The sequence below is a fragment of the Arachis hypogaea genome, chromosome 5 (assembly GCF_003086295.3).
Source record: "Arachis hypogaea cultivar Tifrunner chromosome 5, arahy.Tifrunner.gnm2.J5K5, whole genome shotgun sequence".
Classification (NCBI taxonomy): Eukaryota; Viridiplantae; Streptophyta; class Magnoliopsida; order Fabales; family Fabaceae; genus Arachis; species Arachis hypogaea.
Window position 1 is genome coordinate 1,966,985 of NC_092040.1, and position 19,576 is coordinate 1,986,560.

The following is a 19,576-nucleotide window of genomic DNA, read 5'->3' on the forward strand; positions in this document are numbered from 1 at the left end:
GTGCAGAATAAAACGAGGAGAAACATATGAATTCAAAAAAGATAGTAAAATGTGTGTTTTTCAAAAAAATTTCCATATTTCAAACATATAAATTCTAATACTAGAAAGACATAAAAAATCTCACTAATAAAAAGAGCATCCAAAAATGGATATTTCAAAAAATCTAAATTAAGAAAGATAAAGTAAAAGAAAAGACTAACAAGCATATATAAATCCTTGGAATTTGAATCTTTTAAATTCTAGATTTTTAATAAAGTGAGATCTTTCGTTATTAAATATTTTTTTTATGTTTTTTCTTGATCTCACTTATAAAATAAATGGTGATAGATCATATTTTATTCTCTAAATCCAAACCTTTGAACACCACCTTATCTTCAAATCAATGACTTTGAAATTTTACCCCACCGTTGGGTTCAATAATTCATTAATTAATCATTAAATCATAGGTTTAGGGTATAGCAATTTGTGATGAATTTATTGGTAGGTTTAGTTTTGTTGGACTCTTTTCTCTAATTAGGAAAGGTTAGACTTCAAGACTCAACATTTGTCAAACTTGAGTAGGTAGCATTTGATTTATGAAGGAAGACTTGAGTACGACGAAAACTACGTTTGTGATGATTATTATTTATATTATTGCTTTCCTAAAAACACCTAAAACGTCTTTTTATAAAAATATTTATATGTCGTATTATTATTAGAAAAAGTCTAGGAGGCCAGCAATTTTAGTGAATTTTGGCCAACATGTAACCAGCAGAGAAATGTAAGCCATTAAATGAAATCTCACACCAATCTCACGTCATCAAATCATCATTGATGGCTATTGATGGCTAACAATCACAAAAATTGTTGGCCCTCTAGCATTGCTCTTATTATTATACATATTAATAAAGTGGTTATTTTTTAATTTTTTAACAAACGAGAATAAAATTAATTTTTTTATAACAATAATAATAAATTTAATTGTTATCAGATCCAGACAAACCGACTAATTTACATAACTCACTGAATTATTTTTTTAGTTTTTTTTAAACAAAAATCAGGAGTATATTTGTCTTTTATAAAAAAATTTAAATATGATTCGATTTAGATGGTGTAAATCAGTCGGATCAAAACGGGTCTAATAATTATAGTGTAAACAATTGGATTTTTTTTGTGACTCAATAATTGGATTTATTATTATTGCTATAATAAACTGATTTTGTTCTAATTTATTAAAAAATAAATTATTAATTAATTTAATAAAAATATCCAATAATATTATAACATATGTAAATATTTTTATATAAAAAAAAACATTTTTACTATCTTTATAAAAGTGCTCTTCTTATTCAAAATATGCACTTTGTTTATTTGAAAGAGTCAAAATATGCAGTTAAGTTGACTTCTGTAGTTCTGTGAAGAGATAACATGAATATTGGAATTTAATTAGAGCCTATCTAAGGACATAGCAAAGAGAGAGAGAAATTAAAGAGATGGAGAAGAGCAAGGTGCTTATTATTGGAGGAACAGGGTACATAGGAAAGAAATTGGTGAAGGCAAGTTTAGGTTTGGGACATGAAACTTATGTTCTTCAAAGGCCAGACATTGGTCTTGACATTGATAAGCTTCAGCTTCTATTTTCATTTAAGGAGCAAGGTGCTAAGCTTCTCAGAGCTTCCCTTGATGATCATCAAAGCCTTGTCAACGCCGTGAAGCAAGTTGATGTGGTGATTTCTGCCGTAGCCGGTGTTCCCTTCCGCGGCCACCATATACTCCAACAGCTCAAACTTGTTGATGCTATCAAAGAGGCCGGGAATATCAAGGTAATACTAATCTTATATTTGAATCATAATTGGTTTATAGTATAAAACTATCACTAAACCTTTTGTTACCAAGCTTAGTTGCCTAACTGTTTTTACCTTTTTTGCATAGTTTGTAATTTGTAACTAACTGTACACGTGTAGAATGGGGAGTTATTTGGTTGGTTGAGGTGATAGGTAACTCTGTATAGAGTATATATTAGTCGAATAGTTAGTTCATTCATTTGTTTAAGTATTGGAAGTTTAAATCCTTTATTGTGGATACAACCTCTCAAACGAAGTTCAGAATCATGACAAATTAATGGGAAAGTATAGGGAGTCAATGGCTTAAGCGTACAATGTGTACAATGGAGATTTATGAAGTATTAGAGATATGACCATTAGTGTTACATTATTCTGTCAGGTTACTCTTTTGGGATGAGTAGGTTCATGATATGGTATTAGAGTTTTAGATCCAAAAGGTCAAGAGTTCGATTTTTGGTGAACTCTAAAATCAGCTTAAATTTTTAAGATGAGTTCTGTAACTTCTCTCTCAAGTAATCATGAGAACATGATTGTAAAAATTTTTTCTCTTCAATACTCTATTCTTGAGTTACTTTGATATTCTTTAATAAATTTGAGCATTTTTTACATATATATTGATTAAAATTTAAAATATTGTGGATTATAAGATAGGTGTTTCGAAACTTACCTAAAATCAATATAATTTGAGTCTGAACATGAGGTGCAAGTTCCTTTTGATGGCTGAGCTCTAATATCTTCTTTGACAGGAGTGTCATCCGAAAAATTAGTCTCCCATGAAAAAAAAAAAACAAAAAATGAAGAGTTTATAAAATAAGAAACCAACTAACTTAACACTCTAATATTTTAAATTGGATATAACATTTTCTTATCTTATATTCTTTTACTTCATTTTTTTTCAAAATCTTTTTAGTAGTCAAGAGCTCCTCTTAGTATTCCAATATGATTATATGGCCTATCTATTATATATTGTAACATTAATTTTATCACATTTTGCAAAGCTAATTTTTGTGCTAATGATTTTGTACATACAGAGATTTTTGCCTTCTGAGTTTGGGACAGACCCAGCAAGAATGAAGCATGCGTTGGAGCCAGGAAGAGCAACATATGATGATAAAATGGTAGTGAGAAAAGCCATAGAAGAGGCCAACATACCATATACCTATATTTCTGCTAACGGTTTTGCTGGTTACTTTCTTGGTGGCCTATGTCAATTTGCCCAAATTACCCCTTATGTTGAGTCTGTAGTCTTGTACGGAGATGGTAATGTCAAGGGTAAGTGGGTAACTAACTAATAGTGTAATACCAAATTATTTATCCCCTTTTATTATTTTAAGTGAAAACTCAGGTGCAGTCGACTTCACGTGAAGTTGATACCTGAGAGTCATTAGTTGATTTGACTAAATTTTTATTTAACGGTTTTCAGATGTCATCTTCACGTGAAGTCGGCTTCACATAAGTTTTTATCATTATTTTATCAGATATTATAAAAATAACTTAAAATAAAATGATTATTTAATGCGAACAGGAATTTATGTAGATGAAGATGATATAGCTATGTATACTATCAAAACAATAGATGATTCAAGAACACTTAACAAGACAGTATACATAAGACCACCGAAAAACATTTTATCCCAAAGAGAAGTTGTCCAAATTTGGGAGAAGCTAATTGGAAAAGAACTGCAGAAATCTTCAATTTCTGTACAAGAGTTTTTAAGTTCCATGAAAGGTAATGAGATCAATCAACAACATACAAACAATTATTATTGTGATCTCTAGATAGTAGTTGGCTGAAAAATGTTTTGAATGTGAAAACAGGGAAACCATATGAAATGCAAAGTGGAATGGTGCATTATTATCATGTTTGCTTTGAAGGTTGTCTAACAAATTTTGAGATAGGAGAAGATGGGGTTGAAGCTTCTCAACTTTATCCTGAAATCAACTACACTACTGCACATGAATACTTGAAACGCTTTCTATAAAGTATTGTGAACGTGTTAAGTACGGTGAAAATTCAGGTGTAGTCTACTTCACGTGAAGTTGATAGTTAAGAATTGTTAGATGAAAATTTAGTCAAATCAGTCAAATCATCTAACGGCTCTTAATTATTAACTTCACGTGAAATTGTCTACACCTGAATTTCCATAGTTAAGTATTTAGCAAGTTAATTAAGTTGGTTATGGTTCATTCAGTTAACGATTCGTTTAGTTTCATTGTCAACTTGTTGCTTCATTGGATTTGAAGTTGAACTTGGTTAAAAGTTGTGTTAAGTACTTTTGTAATAAAAGAAGTAAAATAATTTTATACGTGAATCTAATGACATAATATTACATTAACAAAAAAAGTATTTTTAATAATAATTATTTAAAAGAACGAATATAATTATATAATTGTATAAAATTTTTTATACGGTTAATACATCAAAATTAAACACATAAAAAAAATTACACTTTCGTATGTATTTACATAATACTCCTTGCCATTGCAAAGAAGTAGATGTGATCAACAAAACAATAGTGTTATGTATTAAGATTATTATTAATAAAAGTTTTTAAATTTGTTATTTAATTAAATACTTAAAGAAGTAGATGACACTAATAAGACTTCTGTTCCTGCGAGGGAGCCACCCATGACCAATGCACTCTATTCTTCGGGAAAGGTTCACTTCAATTAGGTGCTACATTACATCAATGCAATAATGTACCCTTTTTAATAATAATAGGGTGCGAAATTTGAACAATGCAATAATATACCCTTTCACACTGAAATTATTTACGGAATAATAAAAAGATATCTTCTTTCTAGAATTAAGCTGCTTCTGCATATTGCTCCATTTTTAATAATAGGGTGCGAAATTTGACCAATTTGAATGAGTTTTATAATTAATTTATTCGTTTGTTTAAATAAATATCAAAAATTTAAATATTTAAATAAAAAATTTAAATTTATGACAAATTAATTTTTAATTTAATAAATCAAAAGATATCAAAAATATTTTAAAAAATAATAATAAGGTGCGGAATTTAAATAACATAGATCGTGCCTCTAATGATCGATAAAAAAAAAAAATCGCGGTTCCATGAATGAAATAAGAATAAATATATACACTATATATATTATTTTGTTACACATTAATCTCTCGATGTTTTATATTTACTAAAAAATGTAGATAAATTAGTTTTCATAGTTGTTAAATAAAAAACATATAAAAGTTTTCAATAATTTTTTAAAACTTTTAAATCAATGCTTCTACCTAGCTACGTGGAGTCGTAGACAAAAAGTTTGATACAAAGTAACGTAAATATATTAAAAATTAAAATTTAATAAAAAAATTATGACCGATTTGATTATTATTCCGTAAATAATTTTACTTTTCTTTCCACTGCTACAAACTAAAATACTTAAGCAAAGGGCCGGGTTTACTTTGAATGACAAAGTAACGTTATTCATTTGTGGTGTATACTAAAATCAACGATTAAAATTAATTATTAATATAAAATATATATTAAAATATAAAATACAGTAAAAATAAATTAAATAATATATATAAATATATAATAATTGATTTTAATATATAATAATATTTTTGTTTATTTGTAAGTACTTTCAAGTTATTTAATAAAAAAACAAAAAATATTGCTAAAATCAATTTAGTAATTAAAATTTATTAAAAATTAAAAAATTAAAATTTATTAAAATTAAAGTCTATAATAACAAAATTTTTTAGAATTGGGTTAGACTATTATTCTATAATAATTATATTAAATATATATTAAAATTATTTATCAAAATTAGTTATCAGTATAAAATATATATTAAAATATAAAAATACATTAAAAATAAAATAAATGACATATATTTAATTATATATAAATACATATAATTAATTTTTTTGGACACATAATGATTTTTTATTCTATAAATATTTAACTTTTCTTTCAAGTGGTACAAACTATACAAGTATACAACACTTGAACTAAGGGAGTGGTTTACTTGGATGACAAAGTTAACATTGATTTGTGGATATCTCAAAGCTATATTATATAATATATATAATAAATAATCTATATGTACACTCCAAGTCTCCAAGACATAAATGGCAGGCCTTATTATGCATAGCATGTTACTATATAATAAGGGCCCATGAACCACATATTCATTGTATACCATAAAACTAAAAAAGTAATTAAGAGAGAGAGGATGTTGAAGAGCAAGGTGCTTATTGTGGGGGGAACAGGGTACATAGGAAAAAGGTTGGTGAAGGCAAGTTTAGATGAAGGGCATGAAACATATGTTCTTTATAGACCAGAGATTGGTGTTGATATTGAGAAAGTTCAGCTTCTATTGTCATTCAAGGAACAAGGTGCTAACCTTGTAACAGGTTCCTTTAATGATCATCAATCCCTTGTCAATGCTGTCAAGCTTGTTGATGTTGTCATTTCCGCCATTTCTGGTGTTCATATCCGCAGCCATCAAATTCTCTTACAACTTAAGCTCGTTCATGCTATCAAGGAAGCCGGAAATATCAAGGTATACCATTCAATTTCATTTTTATGTATAAACCTTTTTTTATCTTTTTTGTTACCAAACATAAAGCTACTCGAACTCGCGACTTAGGTGCGATTTAAGTAAGTATAGAAAAACTATATCATTTAAGCTATAACTCATTGGCTTATGTATAAAGTATTAATAATACTAGAAAAAATATTTATATGAAAACACTTATTATAATAAAGTTTTAATAGAAAACAGTAAAACACGCGTTGAACAAGGGCGCCTCTTATTTGAGGAGGACTACTTTACTAGGGTTGTTCCTTTTATTTGCTATTTGGGTCAAAAAAAGCTATTAAAGCCCAATAGAAAGTCTTTTTTTTTCCTTATTTATAAAAAATTCATTTATTTATTTTTAATTATAAATTATATTTATCTTTAAAATTAATATAATACATCTATTTTTTTTAAAAGATACATAATACATTTTTTAAGTTTAAAATTAAGATACATTTATACAGATAAATATTTTTTGTTAATTAAGATAAATTTTTATTAATTTTTGTATTGACAACTTTGTTAAAATTATGATGAAAATTTTGATGAGTAAATAATTGAATATTTGTTGTTGGTTTAGTTAATTCAATTAATTTTTCTTGTTTCTTATGACAGTCTTAATGAGTTCAATAATGAATTTGCAGCAAGTTTTTATGCATTTTAATTATTGATGACAAATTTTAATATTTGTATTTTATATTTAGATTTTTTTTTGTTATTTGACTTTTGAGTTTGTATTTTGATAATATTATAAGAATTTGATTGATATAGTACTTTAAATTTAGATGACGTTTTAAGTTTATATAGACTATAATTGCGTTTTAAAGTTACATTTTTACACTTTTTCAATACTTTTTACTTTATTTTTAAATTTAAAAGTATTTTAAATATTAAAAAATTATTATTTTAATTTTAATTATATATATATATATATATATATATATATATATATATATATATATATATATATATATAACTCATTTTACATAAATTTGTGCATTTTTGATAGTTTGATCCTCTTAATTACTGCATGTAACAATCATTAAATTTTGTCAAACTAATCTTTAATTAATTTAATTGTAAAAATGTTACTTATGTATAATAGAGATTTTTGCCTTCTGAGTTTGGGATGGACCCAGAAAGAATGGAACATGCTTTGGAGCCAGGAAGAGTAACATTTGATGACAAAATGGTGGTGAGAAAAGCCATAGAAGAAGCAAAGATACCACATACCTATATTTCTGCTAATTGTTTTGCTGGTTACTTTCTTGGTGGTCTTTGCCAACTTGGCGTTATCATGCCTTCAAGGGATTCTGTGGTCTTCTATGGAGACGGCAACGTCAAGGGTAACTACTAAACTATACTTAGCTTTAGTTATTACCAAATTGTTTTCATAACAACATATTATTTAAGATTAAGTATTGTAAATTTTGTCTTTTTTTTCCCCTATTTTCTTGCTTAGAATTTACCTTTCATGTTTTCGACTTTATAAAATTTAAGAAGTTTCTTTCAATTTTTATCTACAAGCCTATGTATCTGCACATAAAAAATAGTAATTAAATTAATTATTATTTTTTAATTTATTTTTAATATATTTTATATTTTAATATCTATTTTATATAAATAACTGATTTAGTAGCTGATTTTTAATATACATATAATATAATTAAATTTATATTGTTACTAAATAACGAAATTTTAAAAACTGAACCGATCATTAAACTAATGAAATAAAAGGTTTAAAGGTTCAACTGACATGATTATTTTAAAGCTATTAATCACTAAAAAAAATTATACTGATCTGATTCATCAACTATTTCTAATTATTTTTTCGATTTTTGACTAGTTTATTGACAAGAAAATTTTATCTTAAATCTAATTAGTGCTCGGTTTTCAATTATTAGAATTATGCTAAATAATCATGTGATAAAATGAGATATATTATAATTTAATTACTTTCAATTTTTTTTCCTAACGTAAAGGATTAAATTAAACTCAAATATTTAAGAAAAAAAATTATATAAACCAAAATAATTACAAATTACAATTTTACAGATAAAAAAATTGATTAACCCTATAATTTATGATAGAACACTATGAAATTTCATGATTCATGTTATTATCATGCATCTTGGACATACAAAATTTAGTTGATGTTAGCATTTCTCTTATATTAATATTATTGTTGAAGTTAGTTGAACATACATATGTCTAATTAAGTAGCATATATATACCATTTGATTAATTATATAATTAATAACATATTATGTCTCTCAAATTTGACAGCTATTACTGTGGATGAAGATGACATAGCCAAGTATACTATTAAGACGATAGATGATCCTAGAACTTTGAACAAAACAGTTTATATAAGGCCACCCAAAAACATATTATCGCCGTTAGAAATTGTACAAACTTGGGAAAAGTTGATTGGGAAAGAGTTGAAGAAATCTTCAATTTCTGCTGAGCAATTTTTGAGTTCAATGAAAGGTGAGAATGTTAGATACACATTTATATAGTAATAGTGAAAATAACAATAGAAAAGGAACTCAAGGTTGTTAATTACATTATTAATTTTGAAACATGCAGGAAAATCATATGCAGAACAAGTGGCAATGGTGCATTACTACCATGTTTGCATTGAAGGGTGTCTTGCAAATTTTGAGATAGGAGATGGTGGAGTTGAAGCTTGTGAACTCTATCCTGAAGTGAAGTACACTACTGTTGATGAATACATGAAACGTTACTTATAGAATAATGGGTTTGGTATGGGATGAATATATATTGAACTTAATTAGTAACAAATTAAATAATTAATAAATGTGTGTCATGTATGTCTTTAAGCTAAGCAAGAACAAAGTGGCATATATACTTGTAATATTTTATATCTTCCATGGCTAATGAAAGGAAGGCGAAAGAGGATCAAACGTGTGATGTTTTTAAAATGATCATATAATAAAGGACAATCTCATGCATTCATAGTTTCATACCCAAATCCCTGTAATTGATTCCAACCCCTTTGACCAAATCCCCAACCGTTCTCCCTTTTTCCTATATAGAATCCCCTTCCTCCCATATCCACCCCCCTTCTTTATATAACATATATATACTCAATAATTAATAATTAGTATGTCAGAGTTTACTATATGTAATTTTCCCTCTGGAATAGTTCAAAAGGTTACTTTCAGATCAAAACTCTACAATGAATATAATTGTGGACAGGATTTTGGTAAGATGACTAACGATTATTATTTTTAGCGTTATGAGCTTTTTTTTTTTCTTTTGCTCTATTTTATTGTATTAAATTTTTTTATTCTAAAAAAAATGGTAGTAGTAGAAACCCAACGACAAAAAAAGTTTGAACCGAACCGAAAATTTGTAGACTAATCTAGTTTCAAAGTTTTGGATAAATCCTAATAAATAGATGCCAAGTGGTCATCATTTCCTCTTTTTTGGTCATACACAGGCTTGACTATTTCTTCAATGGAGTTGCTATGTGCCCTTATTAGAACGGAATCCAAACAGAAATATGGCTATGTTATAGACCGTTAACATTGTATTAATTTATCCCATTAATATTTATATTTGTCTTTTTGTTCATAAGAAAAATGTAGAAAAAATGTTATAAATCGTTCAAATTAGTAGAAAACAATGTAAATTAAAATTATTTATTTTATTTATCTATTATATATTTATTCAGAGTCAGAAGTTACAAATAGTTATATATTATAAAATAATCAACTATATTTATAAAATATATAATTTAAAAAATTATTAAAATAATAGAATATAAATATAGTATTTTAATTAGTTTGATTAATAAAATAGATTAATTTTTATTTATATTGTTTCTACTAATTCAAATTATATTAATTCGATTTAATACTATAATTTAACCAATTCGATTTATATGATATATGCATAAGGACATGCATATAACGTTTCTGATTTTAAAATTTTTATGTAATATTGATTGGTATTTAGTTTAATGATGTATTTTATTTTATCTTATTGGCTTACATAAATGTCTAATTCTATAAAATATATATTTTTTATTTTAGTATTTATTAATTTTTTGGATTTAAATATAATAATTTAAATAATCTCCATTTTAGTCTGTATTATTAGTATCTCTAATTTTTATTTTAGTATTTTATCAATTTTTTTTGTTTTAAATCTAGCAAAATTTTTAAATAATGCTAAATATCTTGCCGCATAACATTTTTGCTTGCAGGTAGCATAAAATTAATAGATTAAATTAACAACAGAAGCTAAAATAAAAGTCTTTTAAATAGTGTCAAATGAACTAATTTGTTCTATTTAGGTCTGTTCAGTTAAGTTTAATTTATAGGTTAAATGATCTAAGTTAGTTATATATTAAGTATTTATAAATATCTAAAATAGAAAATTAATAAGGCTAAACGGGTCAACATGTCTACTTGCTAATTTTTTTGTCATAATAATTTTTTTCTAATTAAAAACTAAAAAAAAAATTGGACTAACATATCCAATTTTTGTTATCTTTTTAATAGTTTATTGAGCTAAAACATGAGATATTTGAAATAAAGTTTGAGATATTTGGTTATATTATTAAAAAAGTTGTTACAAAATTTAAAAAATGAAAAATATAAACGGATTAAACCAATTAGTCCATTTAATTCACATATTTTTCTAAATGTCATCTTAGGCATACATTTTTTTAATGCATTTTTATATGAATTTGTTAAAAATAAGAGCATGTCATTATGTTTTTATAAATATTTAAACAAATAAAAAAATCAGCACAATTTATTTTTTGTCTCAATTTAACCACTAACGCAAAGATTTTTGTAATAATTACAGCTTAACTCTTATCAGCGATTGTTAATATAATAATATTATTCAAGCATTCAACAGATTAACTTTTTTTTTTTCCGGGTTTTTCTTTCTAACTATATTATTGGCGGTTTTCTCTTGCATGAGTTGAGAGGTGCACCTTCAAAATGGTTTTATCCACTTCTATTATTCTCTCTTATTCTCTAATTTCAACAACTTCCCTTCCAATTCCAACTGTAAGAAACTGTTTTCAAGTTAATCACACATTATATAATAAATTAATAATAGCTACTCAATTTGATTAAATCATCATCTTACTTGATTGCATGTCTGAGACTCTAGGTTGTGAAGTTGGAATCTTTTTCCCCAAAATATGGTGGGTTTATCAGAATTGGAGGATTTACTTCTTCAATGGCACCCAGAAATCGAAGATTAGCTACTTGTTCTGTTTCAGGAGATGGCTCTTCCTCTATTGGCACTGATGTGCCTTTCCCTTCTGATTACCCTGAGCTTCTGGAACAAGTAAGTGTCATCATTCACCCTTCTGCATCAATTTCCTTTTCTTTTGGTTAATTGTAACATTAATATTTAATGTTGATGGATTAATGTAGTGGTGGTATGCATTTATTGTGCCCAATTTTTGCAGCTTACAGTGTATATCAAATTTACTTAACCCCCAGAAAAGAAGGGGGGGGGGGGGGGAATACTAATGGAGTACTAAATAAAAATTTGTGTCTTTTTGTTAATGGCTCAACCAACAGGCTAGAGTTGCAGTGGAATTGGCCATGAAGGATAACAAACAGTTAATGGTGAGTCATATGTGATAGTGATTTTTCTATTAGCATTCGTTAGTCAAGAATGAAAGTTACACACACCAAAGTGAGGAGCTATTATTAGAGACTGTAATGAACAGCAATCTTATACAGGAGATTGAGTTTCCGACAGCAGGACTTGCGTCCGTACCAGGTTCTTCATGTTCCAGTTTCCTAATTCCCCCCCCCCCCCCCCCATCATTTGTGGATTCTTGGTTTGGACTGTGTTTTAATTTGATTTCTTTCCCTCCATTATGACATCAGGTGATGGTGAAGGTGGAATTGAGATGACTGAGAGCATGCAATTGATTCGTGAATTTTGCGATCGCTTCGTCAGTGCAGAGAAAGCAACTCGAACAAGAATAGTAATCTTCTTGATTTAGAGCATCATTCTTATGTTTTATTTCAACACATACAACTTTTTGCAGTTAGCTTCAAGTGTCTTGTTCTACGACTTTTTACAAAATGCTTTCACTTTCTCATTTATATATTGTTTCCTTTTTTCCTCATGTAATTAACTTGTTATTGTCTCGAATGCTATCTCATTCAAATGTTTATCTTGTTCAGTAGAGGTTGTTATGCCAGTGTTTTCGTCGTCAAGATTCAATTTCATCACTTGCAGCTATGCATAACCCTGTAAATATCAGTTTTTTCCAGAGGCTAGTGAAGTGGACTTTGCTAGAAAATCAGTCTTTGGTGGAGCTTCTTTTAAGTTAGACTATCTGACAAAGCCTTCATTTTTCGAAGATTTCGGTTTTGTTGAAAAAGTAAAAATGTCTGACAGAGTGAAGGAAGGAGATGAACTCTTCTTGGTAGCCTATCCTTACTTTAATGTCAATGGTAGATCCTAACTTCTTTGGTATTGTTATATAAGCAATAGAAGTTTCTTGACTACTGTTCCATTGTATTTCAGAAATGCTTGTTGTGGAAGAATTGTACAGAGATGCAGTCTTGAACACTGAACGGAAACTCATTATTTTCAATGGAGAAATCGATCGGATAAGATCTGGGTGTATCTTTTGCAAAAATTGAGCAGTGATTTTATATTTGAGCTTGATGTACCTGCTCCTATCCAGCTTTTATTTCTATTTTTGCAAAATCATTGTTTGATGGCAATCAGAAAAGAAGGTACCACAATGTAGAAAATCAAAGATTTTATCAAGTTTTTTAACGCTAAAATGTCTCATAGTCCTTCTGTCATTAGCCATAATATAGTTATCCTTGAACAAATCAAGATTATCCACCATTCTTCTACCCAAAGCTTGCTGCACTCACCAAGACCTTGCTGCCGATGATGGAAACCGTGTATTACATTCATAATTTCAAGGGCCGCAACGGAGGAACACTTTTCAGGTTTGCTTCAAAATTAACTTTATGTTGGAATTGAAGGTCATGCTTAGGAGTGAAATATTTCATGGCTAATATTATGGCAATCTGGAAAATTTTCAATGTTTTGCTTGAAGATTAAATAGAATTTATGTTGATGGAAGACTTGGTTAGCTTAATAATTGCATGTGGCACTTATGTTTTGTGTGTTTATTTCAATTGCCATAGGTGCTATCCTGGGCCCTGGAAGGTCCTGAGGTATGTGGGTAATAAATCTATTTGTGTGCATCAGCAAGATACTATGCCATCACTAAAGGAAGTTGCCCTTGAAATTCTTCCAACTTCCTCAAATTTTTACAAGTTGTAATGGTAAGCAATTATGGTGGTGTCCTTGTGCCATATAACTTAGTGGACTCACTATGTTATTTGTATAGACAAGAAGTAACATTGGCAATTAAAATTTTTGTTTTTTTTTTTTTTGTTTCTTTGTTTTTCAAGGGAGTAAGACTAATGAAAAGCAAATTTATGAAGCTTCAGAAGACACATTTTGTATTAGCAGAATGCATCAAGTGTCTTTATTAAGGACTGATCAGCAACAAGGGGTTGCTGAAATCATTGTAATAGTTGTGGCTCAAAGAAATGGCGTTTTTTCCTTAGCAAATAATAAGCGGTCTTAGTTTGTGTTTGGATTACAGTTTGCAAACTGAGGTTTGTATAAAATTGATTTTGTAAAATTGATTTTGATCAAAAGTGAGTTAGTGTTAACGTGGTTTATGTTTGGCAATTTTTATTCAAAATGGATTGTAGTAAACTAAATATTGTTTGGATTACATTATTCAAAATCACTTTTAGGTGAAAAATTACAGAAAATGACATGAATTTAAATAATTATTTTATGTTATTTTATAATTTTATTTTAAATATTTAAATAAATTTTAATATTTTTTTAGTATTTTCAATATTCTTTAGTACTCTAATAGGATTAATAGAATCATAATACAAAGTAAACAAATATTCCATGTAAAAAAGAAATAACAATAACAATAAAAAAACTCATATAAATAAAAAAAAACAGAAATTTTATAAAAAACAATAATATGCATAAGAGAGTATTAGAAAAAATATTATAAAAAAAACAAACATATAAATAATGAAGAACATAATTGGTACATACAACATAATTTTTAATCCAACGTGAAAAGCTAAACGGAAAAGCTAGAATTTATAGCTTCTGGTAAACGTGGGTTTAACATAGAAATCACTCCTGCGTTTAGAGGATAAAAACTTTGCCAAACACAAAGATGAAGCGTTCAAGAAGTTCAAACGCGCTTCTCTCTTCTCCAACGCAAATCCAAACACACCCATAGCTAGCAAGTTAGTTTGAAAAGTAATCTGAGATAAAACTTTATTTATTTGTCTGTTTGTGTTGTTTAGTGCACAAATAACTTTTATGTAACAAGTAAAAACCACCTGAACTGATTGGTTAAACGAGTCGGTTCTTTTTTTTTTTTTTGACAAGAAAAAATACCAATGACTTTGAAAAGATTACCTTTTACCAAGCCAAAATGGCTTTGAATTGATAATATAATTCATAAAAGATGTAAGAAAAAAAGTGTAAACTAGAGGATTCTATTACTAATTTGAAATTACATAACATTTTGGTATAACTGTGAAATCAAAACAATGAAGATGGTTTTATTCCAAACGCGTAGAAAGAAGGGTGGGTCGTCTTGGACACAAAGTCTTAGATTCTAATTTCCCCCGTTGATTGTGAGAAAGACTTCATTGACTTGGAAACTCTAGGAAAAAAGATAAGGTTTATGTGATTATGATCAAGAGCTTCACTGTTTACTTTGCAAACAACACAACAAACTCCAATCTCTGAGTATTCTAGCATTGCACCTTCAAATTTTGCAATCATGGCTGAGGCTGTTGTCACTGTTTTGCTGGAGAACTTGAGCTCTCTCTTTCAAAAGGAACTTGGATCAATCATTGGCGTGGATGAAGAACTGAAGAAACTTTCTAGCACTTTCACTGCCATCCGCGCTGTTCTTGCTGATGCTGAGATGAAGCAGTTTACTGATTTGGCAATCAAAGACTGGCTGCGCAAGGTGCAAGATGCTGCTCTGCTGTTGGATGACATCCTTGACGAGTTCTCCACACATGATCTTCAAAATCAGAATCAGCAACAAAAGGGTGGCTGGTTTAACAAGATACACGCTTCTTGCCATTCTTCTTTCGGTCTGAAAAATGCCATGTTTCGTAGAAGAATGGCTAATAAGATGAAAAGGATGAGGGAGACATTACAAAACATTGCTGAAGAGAGGAAGATGTTTCATCTGTGTGAGAGAATTGCAACCACTGACAAGAAAGCTGAGTTGATGGAGTGGCGCCAAACCTCCTCTGTTATCACTCAACCTGAAATCTATGGAAGAGAGGAAGATAAGGAACGTGTTGTGCAAGCTTTGATTCAGACTTGTGATACTGAGCGTGCCGCGGTGCATACTATAGTTGGTCTTGGTGGTCTCGGAAAAACAACACTTGCTCAGCTGGTCTTCAATGATGACAGGATAACCATGCATTTTGACTTGAAGATTTGGGTTTGTGTCTCTGAGGACTTCAGTCTCAAGAGAATGATCAAGGCTATTTTGGATTCGGCTTCAGTGAGTGTTAGCGGCAATTTGGATATAGATCCACTTCAGAAGAAACTTCAACAGGCACTTCAAGGCAAACGATATTTACTTGTTCTGGACGACATCTGGAGTGAAGATCAAGAGAAGTGGGACAGATTGAAGAATTCACTTGTTGCATGTGGTTCAAAGGTGGGGTCTTCAGTTCTTGTTACTACTCGTCTCACAAAGGTTGCATCTATTATGGGTACGCTTCCTCCTCATGACTTGTCTTTTCTGTCGGATGAAGATTGTTGGTCATTGTTCAAACAACGGGCTTTCGGATTAGATGAAGGGGAAAACGTGGAGCTTGTTGCCATAGGGAAAGAGATTGTGAAAAAGTGTAAAGGGCTACCTCTTGCAGCAAAATCTCTTGGAGGCCTTCTGAGGTTTAAAAGAGAAGAGAGAGAATGGCTATATGTCAAGGACAATGAGATTTGGAATTTGCCACAAGATGAAAACTCTATCTTACCTGCTCTGAGATTAAGCTACTTGAACTTGCCATTAAAATCAAGGCAGTGTTTTTCTTTTTGTGCTATTTTCCCTAAAGATGCTGAGATTGAAAAGGATGAACTTGTTCATCTCTGGATGGCAAATGGCTTCGTCTCATCTGAAGGAACAATGGCAGTTGAAGATGTAGCTGAGGAGATAATTAGTGAACTATGCTGGGCATCATTTTTTCAAGACATTGAAAAAGATGATCTTGGCAAAGTTAGGGGCTTCAAAATACATGATCTACTTCATGACCTCGCCCAATATGTTATGGGTGATTTGTGTTGCATTGTAAATGATGAGATGCCCATTGAACATCCAAAAAGAATTCGCCATCTCACGATGGGGCCATGTGCTCGGAACCAAATCATTTCTGCTTGCACATTTAGATCCTTAAGGACATTTCACTTCCGACAGACAAATTGTGCTTTGGCTTCAACGAAGATATTGGGACCACTTGAATCTTTGCGAGCATTTGATTTGGGGTATGCAAATGTATTAAATATGTTGCATTTACCACTAATTACTCCCTTCAACCATCTAAGGTATCTAAATCTTAGAGGGACTTCAATTCAAACACTTCCGGAGTCCACAAGTAGCCTATGCAATTTGCAGGTTTTGAATCTCAGTTATTGTCAAAGCCTCCGGCGGTTGCCCCGCCATCTGAAATACCTAAAAGCTCTTCGACATCTCTACTTAAGGGGGTGCAGGTCGTTGGTTTACATGCCTAATGAGATTGGCCAGTTGAATTCTTTGAGAACCTTGAATATTTACATAGTAGGTAAGAAGAAAGGGCTAAGGTTAGATGAATTAGCACAATTATGCCTCAGAGGGGAACTCCACATTAAGAACCTGGAAAGAGTAACAAATGCAGCAGATGCCAAGGAAGCCAATTTAATGGGTAAGCAGCTAGACGTGTTGAAATTGTCATGGGGAAGAAATGAGCAATCTAAGTTGCTGCAAAATGTTGATCAGATTCTCGAAGCCCTGGAACCTCATCCAAAGCTCATAGATTTAGGGGTGGGAGGATACCAAGGTATGTATTTCCCACAATGGATGGGCAATCCTCACTTGAAGAATTTGTGTTCCATAAAACTTGTGGATTGCTGGTATAGTCAACAACTCCCCCTACTGGGGAGATTACCATCTCTAAAAATACTTGCAATATGTTGTATGCATAATTTGAGATATGTTGATGATGAATCTTATGATGGGGGAGTAGCCAGAGGATTCCAGTCTCTAATGTGTTTGGAATTGTGTTGCATGCCAAACTTGGAAGGGTTATCAAAAGAGGAAGGAGGTGACATGTTCCCAGGTCTTTCCAAAATGAATGTTATTGCATGTCCAAGATTGACATTCCCTGCCCTTCCATCTGTTAGAAAATTATGTATAGCAAAAGGACGGAGGAGATCTGGTCATGATTTATTCTCTAGAGAGATCTTATTATCTCAATGCCCTTCTACAACAAGGAGCCCCAACCAAGTTCAGATGGATTCAATTCATAGTCTCAGTTGTCTCGAAATCCTTGAAATTCATGATGATCAAGAGTTGGCTTCGTTTCCAAAGGGGACCCTTCAAGGTCTATGTCGCCTCAGACAACTCCATATTCATCACCAGAGCAAAATGGAAGTACTTCCACTTGAACTAGCTAACAACGCTGCCCTTCAAGAGTTGCATATAATTGGATGCCACAACTTGGAGTCATTAACAGATCAAGTGTTAACTGGGTTACAGTCGCTCCAAAAACTAAAAATTTTCAAATGTGATAAATTCAAAGGCTTATCCACAGGTTTTCAAAGTCTTAGTTCCCTCAAGGATCTAATCATTTCCTTCTGTCCACAAATGGTAGCATTAGCAGAAGATTTACAACACATGCCCCCCATGTTGCAATCAATAACTCTTCATGAGCTCAAAAATCTAGAATGTTTACCTTATTGTTGGGGTAGTACCATGACTCTTCAGTCACTATACATAGCCTGTTGCCCCAAGTTGAAGTCTCTTCCAATAAGCGTTGGATGGTTCAATGGTCTAAACAGTTTGACAGTTGTACATTGTCCTAGCATACAGAAACAATTCGAGAAGGAAACAGGGAAGGATTGGAAATGGATTAAGCACATTCCAAATGTTGATCTTGGAGAAAATTGTTGGGTGATTCCCACTATAGCAGCGAGTTACCCAGATCTGACTTTCTCTAATTGGGAAGGTAAATTCAGTACTTAAGTTACTTTGCTCCACCATTTTTGTAGTTGCAGAATAAAATAAAAGCACATGCCCTTCTAAATTGAGCTTGATCCTACAAGCATTACAAGCAAAAGCATGTTCATTCTTAAGAATCCAAAATATTATTTTTTTATTAATCAATTCAAAATATTCATTACTTTCTGAGATAAAACTCGGATGCTACATAATTCACACTTCACTCGCTGAAATAGGAAAAGTACAAAGTTGTCTATGAATCTTACACGGGTGGTAACTTTTTATTTTTAGGAATTAATCTGGCATCAAATATTTATTTTCTATACATAAATATATTGCATTATTGTGTTGATGTTTGATTTATGATATAACTTAAGCTCTCCATTTTTCTGATATACATACTTAGGAATCTGATGGACTGAAGTGTGGCGATTTGAAGAAATGTAAACTTGGCTTAGGAAGGTGAAAGCATGGCTTAGAACTTCTATGTTGCTCCTATTGATGGCTATGTGTTTTGATCAGAATTCTTACTATGATTTTTTTTAAGCAATTACAATTTTATGATAGGTTTGCTCCTCCAAACCAGTAAGCAAACTATGCATTTTGTGTTGGATGTTTGTAACTATAAATGTTATACTACCAATATTTCACATAAATTTAAATTATAGTTTTCATTAAGTATAACTGATGGAAAATGAGGTGATGTTGAAATTCTCCATTGATAATAACGTGATGAGTCTAAAGTGAGAATACAAAAAATGACGTACAAATATTTATCTACTGTTAATTGCTCCAAGTTGACGTCTCTTATATTAAGTGTTTCTAAAGAGTTTGAGAATTGCACATTTTCTTGACATATAAATTGATTTGAGAAGGAAACAATGTATGATTGGGA

General features: G+C 30.2%; 4 protein-coding genes across 8 annotated transcripts; all 4 read left to right on the plus strand.

Annotated features, from left to right (window-relative positions):
* Positions 1-1,343: 1,343 nt before the first annotated feature.
* Positions 1,344-4,129, plus strand: LOC112800089 (bifunctional pinoresinol-lariciresinol reductase-like). Of its 2 annotated transcripts, none has more exons than XM_025842173.2 (4): positions 1,344-1,802; positions 2,855-3,095; positions 3,349-3,552; positions 3,642-4,129. In XM_025842173.2, the coding sequence occupies exons 1-4, from the start codon at positions 1,473-1,475 to the stop codon at positions 3,803-3,805; spliced, it is 939 nt and encodes a 312-aa protein (XP_025697958.1). In that variant the 5' UTR covers positions 1,344-1,472; the 3' UTR covers positions 3,806-4,129. The 2 variants fall into 2 exon arrangements, with proteins under 2 accessions (XP_025697958.1, XP_072052325.1); XM_072196224.1 differs by having other exon boundaries at positions 3,361-3,552.
* A 1,762-nt stretch (positions 4,130-5,891) lies between these two features.
* Positions 5,892-9,346, plus strand: LOC112800088 (bifunctional pinoresinol-lariciresinol reductase-like). Its single transcript, XM_025842172.3, has 4 exons — positions 5,892-6,353; positions 7,477-7,717; positions 8,658-8,861; positions 8,961-9,346. The coding sequence occupies exons 1-4, from the start codon at positions 5,967-5,969 to the stop codon at positions 9,122-9,124; spliced, it is 996 nt and encodes a 331-aa protein (XP_025697957.1). The 5' UTR covers positions 5,892-5,966; the 3' UTR covers positions 9,125-9,346.
* A 1,915-nt stretch (positions 9,347-11,261) lies between these two features.
* Positions 11,262-14,089, plus strand: LOC112800093 (protein LPA3-like). Of its 4 annotated transcripts, none has more exons than XR_003201315.3 (10): positions 11,262-11,422; positions 11,529-11,708; positions 11,948-11,995; positions 12,113-12,152; positions 12,263-12,363; positions 12,646-12,838; positions 12,912-13,126; positions 13,203-13,351; positions 13,553-13,693; positions 13,823-14,089. XR_003201315.3 is itself a non-coding variant. In XM_025842177.3 (10 exons), the coding sequence occupies exons 1-9, from the start codon at positions 11,354-11,356 to the stop codon at positions 13,689-13,691; spliced, it is 987 nt and encodes a 328-aa protein (XP_025697962.1). In that variant the 5' UTR covers positions 11,262-11,353; the 3' UTR covers positions 13,692-13,693; positions 13,823-14,089. The 4 variants fall into 4 exon arrangements, 2 of the variants coding, with proteins under 2 accessions (XP_025697962.1, XP_072052327.1); XR_011861790.1 differs by having other exon boundaries at positions 12,912-13,010; positions 13,260-13,351; XM_025842177.3 differs by having other exon boundaries at positions 12,912-13,010; positions 13,234-13,351.
* Positions 14,090-15,021: 932 nt separating this feature from the next.
* Positions 15,022-19,359, plus strand: LOC112800092 (disease resistance protein RGA2-like). Its single transcript, XM_025842176.3, has 2 exons — positions 15,022-18,688; positions 19,088-19,359. The coding sequence occupies exons 1-2, from the start codon at positions 15,244-15,246 to the stop codon at positions 19,093-19,095; spliced, it is 3,453 nt and encodes a 1,150-aa protein (XP_025697961.1). The 5' UTR covers positions 15,022-15,243; the 3' UTR covers positions 19,096-19,359.
* The last annotated feature ends 217 nt before the right edge of the window (positions 19,360-19,576 follow it).